Here is a 4516-nt window from a genome sequence, read left to right on the forward strand (position 1 = left end):
CACTCCGCTCGCTCGTCAGAAATTAGCCTTTTTCTTCGTACTTGAATTTGGAGCATAACATAACACACAATGCACACCTCCCACTCAAATGAGTGTATTAATGAGTTGCTCGACTTGTTAAGCTCGTGAAAGTTAAGGCTCGCCTCGTTAAGCTTATTAAGCTTAAAAACTTGTCAAGTTAAATAAAAATATTTGTTGTGTTTCACTAATGATCTAAAACGAGCTGCTCGTGAAATTTATTAGCTTGTTTATCAAGCTTAACAAGCTGAGATCAATGATTGGCTATGTTCATTAAGAAGTGTACGTGAGTTTAACGAGCCGAGCTATTGAATGCTCGTTAAGCTCGTGAGCTATCGAGTGCTAGTTAAGTTCGCGATCTATGAGCTTTTGGTTCACCCTCTCATCCTCTACACCCGCTCGCAAACACTCATCCTTATTTCTTCTAACAATTATAGCTTGCAAACGATCTTATGTTATGGGACGGAGGGAGTATTAGTGTGATCGTGTTTCCTGTATTATTGTTCAACTGGTTTTTGAGGTTCAGTAAAAAAAATTATACATGCCCTACCCACACTATATTTATCCGGTTCTGACTATATCATATCTTCCATATTTCATTCCACATGGCTTGAAATAAGTGGATAGTTATCTCAAAAAACAATCAACAACTCAAAAAAATATTCATCCCACCGTAAGGGAGCAGCAGATACATAGAAAATATTTTGCCATCAAACAGTGCCTAAATGCGTGTTTTCCCCAGAAGTATCTGACGCTATTATGGCGACATGCTGACGCAGATCGAGCGGTCCAACTTCACAATTGAGCACGTACTCCTACCGAACTCCGATTTGGACTTGACACTGTGCAGTGCAGTTGCTCAATCCTATCAGCCAGAACAGCTGGCCGCACATGCACGCAAAAGTATCTCATGGATCAATGGATCGATCCTGTCCACCCGGGCATCTCATGCTTCGAGAACCATCGGCCCCGCTCGCGCACCAACCTGTCACGATGAAGAGCACTTTCTACAAAACATCTCGATCTCACCTACCTACGCCATGCAATTCTTATACACCTTGGAACGGCGCGTAAGTCGGCCAGTACTTGCGCGCCATGGCCATCCACCACAGCGTGCAGCTGATGGCACTGGCCTCTCTGGCGCTCGTCGCCGCGGTGGCTCCAGCCACGACGCACCTCCGCTTCTACATGCACGACATCGTGACGGCGGTGGCGCCGAGCGCGGCCACGGCGGTGCGCGTCGTCAGGGGCCTGACGCCGCTGCCCAACGACCCCACCAACCGCTTCGGCGACATGTACACCATCGACGACGCTCTCACCGAGGGGCCCGGCGCGGCGTCGCCGGTCATCGGGAGGGCGCAGGGGTTCTACCTCTTCGCGTCGCAGACGGACGTCGCGCTGCTGCTCAGCGCCAACATGCTCTTCACGGCGGGGAAGCACAACGGCAGCACCGTCGCCGTGTTCGCCAGGGACGCCATCCTCGACACCGTCAGGGAGCTGCCGGTTGTCGGCGGCACCGGCGCCTTCCGAGGGGCTGCTGGATACGGCCTGCTTCGGACGAATACGTACAACGCCACCACCAACAACGCCGTGCTCCAGATCGACATGTACCTGCACGTGTAGGCACCCCGCGCGCACGTACATTGATTAGCAACAAATACCTGCACGCACGTTCCGAGGATCCCGCCGAATCGGCTGCCACTTGCCCAGCGTGCGTCTATGTGACGACCCCGATTCGACCGTACACCAATCATACATGCAAATATGTACGATCAAGATCAGGGACTCACGGGAAAATATCACAACATAACTCTAGACACAAATAAAATAATACAAGCTTTATATTACAAGCCAGGGGCCTCGAGGGCTCAAATACATAGCTCGATATACAAGAGTCAGCGGAAGCAACAATATCTAAGCACAGACATAAGTTAAACAAGGATGCCTTAAGAAGGCTAGCACAAAAGCAACACGATCGAAGAGGCAAGGCCTCCTGCCTGGGACCTCCTAACTACTCTTGGTCGTCGACGGCCTCCACGTAGTAGCATCCATCAGCGGTGGCATTTAGCTCCAAGGGTTCACCATCTGGTTGCATCAACCGGAAAGAAGAACGAAGTGGAAAAAAGGGGTAGCAAAGCAACCGTGAGTACTCATCCAAAGTACTCGCAAGCATCAGATCTATACTAAGTATGCATTTGTATAAAATGGAAGGGTTGTATCTATGGACTGAACTGCAGAATGCCAGAATAGAGGGGGAAAGCCTAGCCTATCGAAGACTAGCATCTTCACGCAGCTCTGAGCATCTTGCAGCATGTAGAAGAGTAAAGAATAGCAGTTTATATTTAACAAGCATGTTGTAACATTAAGGTCCAGAGATCCTTCCTCGACTCCCTGCGAGAAAGCAATCCCGGAGCCACATATCTCAAGTATCCATTTGTAGTTGTATAAGATTAGGATATAAGTCTGAACATCCGTTACCATGGACACGGCTATTAATAGATAATCTTCCCTGCATGGGTGCACCACGTTTTCCAACACGCTCGATCACTCTGGCCGGACACACCTTTCTAGGGTCAATGCCCGCCCTCGGAAGATCAACACGTCGCCGCCCGACCTAGGCTCAGCAGAGAGGTCACCGCCGGTCTACATCCTAAGCACTCCGGGGTCTGGGCCCATCGCCCGTTGCACTCCAGATCGTTGTGCGCAAGGGGATACCAGCACCACCCGAGAAGTGGATGGCACGATCCGGCCCGGACACAATGCTGAACTGGACGTCTGACAAAGCTTCGGCTGATACGGCGACGTCGAGGCCCATATCTATTCTCGCGTGGTGGTTAGTGCGTAAAGGCCAGAGGCCAACTCAGAACAAATACCCAAACCATAGTGTATTATTAACTTGCGGAGACGAGCAGAGACTCACAATTGAAAGTGACCCCGTCGCCCCGTCTCGTGGACTTATGACAAGGGCTCAGAATGCCCGGCCGTGCCACGTCATAATCTTGCGGGTGCTCTCCGGGGCCGCCCGACTTCCACCAAGGTCTCAAGGAAAGTCAAGGTAACTGTGTGTCCAAACATCAAGGGGAAAACCCGAGGAATCACCCACCGAGGATTCCACTCAATGTAATCATCAAGGTGAACGTAAGAGGGACCACCCTCGAGGTTCACGCTTGAGGTGTTGAACGACTGAGCCGTATCGGGAATGGTGAAAGAGGAAATCACCTTGGATGACCATGACCGAATAGCTAAACTATAGAATTGACATCGGGAGTGCGTTATGAGGGATCACCCTCGACACTCGATAGTAGCTCTGCAGAGTCGAGCAACTAAAGGGGCGTGATTTGATGTGAGGTGTCGGGCTCTGGTCGTCGATCATGTCGATCGAGTCGTCGATGATGAAGCAGGGGCAACAAGGAAAAATACTGGGGGTCACTGATGGATCACTAACCAACCTATACTAAGCAGTTTAGGATAAGAAGGTAAGGTACAATGAGCAGGTTACAAAAGCAGGCTATGCATCAGAATAGGAGCAAACAATAACAGTAGCAAAATCTAATGCAATCATGAGAGTATAGAATGGGCGATATTGGGATGATCAAAGGAGGGGCTTGCCTGGTTGCTCAGACAAGAAGAAGGGCTCGTCGTCGACGTAGTTGATCACAGCGGCATCAGCGGCAGTCTCGGGGTCTACCGGAGAGAAGAGGGGGAAGAAACAGTAAATACACGCAAACATAAGCACAACAATATAATAAGTGATGCTAGAGGTGTTCTAACGCGGCGCTAGGTGATACTGGCGAAGGGGGAATCATCCGGGAAGGTTTTCCCGGTTCCGGACATCTGTCAGACAGATGAACCGGAGGGGAAAAGTTCAACATTTGTTATGCTAGGGACGTGTGGCGGACGAATGGATCGCGTATTCAGATTCGTCTCATCGTTCTGAGCAACTTTCATGTAGAAAACTTTTTCATCCGAACTACGGTTATTTTTCTATGAATTTTCAAAGGTTTTTAGACATTTGCTCGCATTTATTTTATTATCTAATTCAACATTAATCAGAACAGTAGTGGATGACGTCAGCATGACGTAGAGGTGATGTCAGCAGTCAACAGGACGGTTGACTGGGGTCAAACCTGACCTGTGGGTCCAGTGGGACCCACATGCCAGCCTCACAGTAGATTCATTAGGTTTTAGATAAACTATTTAGGATTAATTAAGGGTGGAGCCTACTGGTCAGTGAGTAATTAGTGATTTAATTAGCTAATTAATTCATTTACTGATTTAGTTATTTAAAAAAACATTTTACCGGGTGGGACCCACATGTCATGGAAACAGGGCCAACCAAGTCAGCGTTGGCTGGGTCAACCGGGCCAAGGGGGAACCAGGTTCAGTGGCTGGGTGGTGGGGGCCGCGTCGCCACATCGGCTCGAGTTAGTTCGGCGGCCAGAGTGCGCCGGCGAGGCCGAACGGTGGCGACAACTCCGGCGAGCCCGGATCTCGCGTA

The 4516-nt window shown here is 49.8% G+C and overlaps 1 protein-coding gene across 1 annotated transcript; it reads left to right on the top strand.

Annotated features, from left to right (window-relative positions):
- Nucleotides 1–1049: 1049 nt before the first annotated feature.
- Nucleotides 1050–1905, top strand: LOC123091384 (dirigent protein 21). Its single transcript, XM_044512881.1, has one exon. It carries the CDS (start codon nucleotides 1114–1116, stop codon nucleotides 1639–1641), a length of 528 nt encoding a protein of 175 aa, XP_044368816.1. The 5' UTR covers nucleotides 1050–1113; the 3' UTR covers nucleotides 1642–1905.
- Nucleotides 1906–4516: the final 2611 nt, after the last annotated feature.

The sequence above is a fragment of the Triticum aestivum genome, chromosome 4B, assembly GCF_018294505.1.
Source record: "Triticum aestivum cultivar Chinese Spring chromosome 4B, IWGSC CS RefSeq v2.1, whole genome shotgun sequence".
Taxonomy (NCBI): domain Eukaryota; kingdom Viridiplantae; phylum Streptophyta; class Magnoliopsida; order Poales; family Poaceae; genus Triticum; species Triticum aestivum.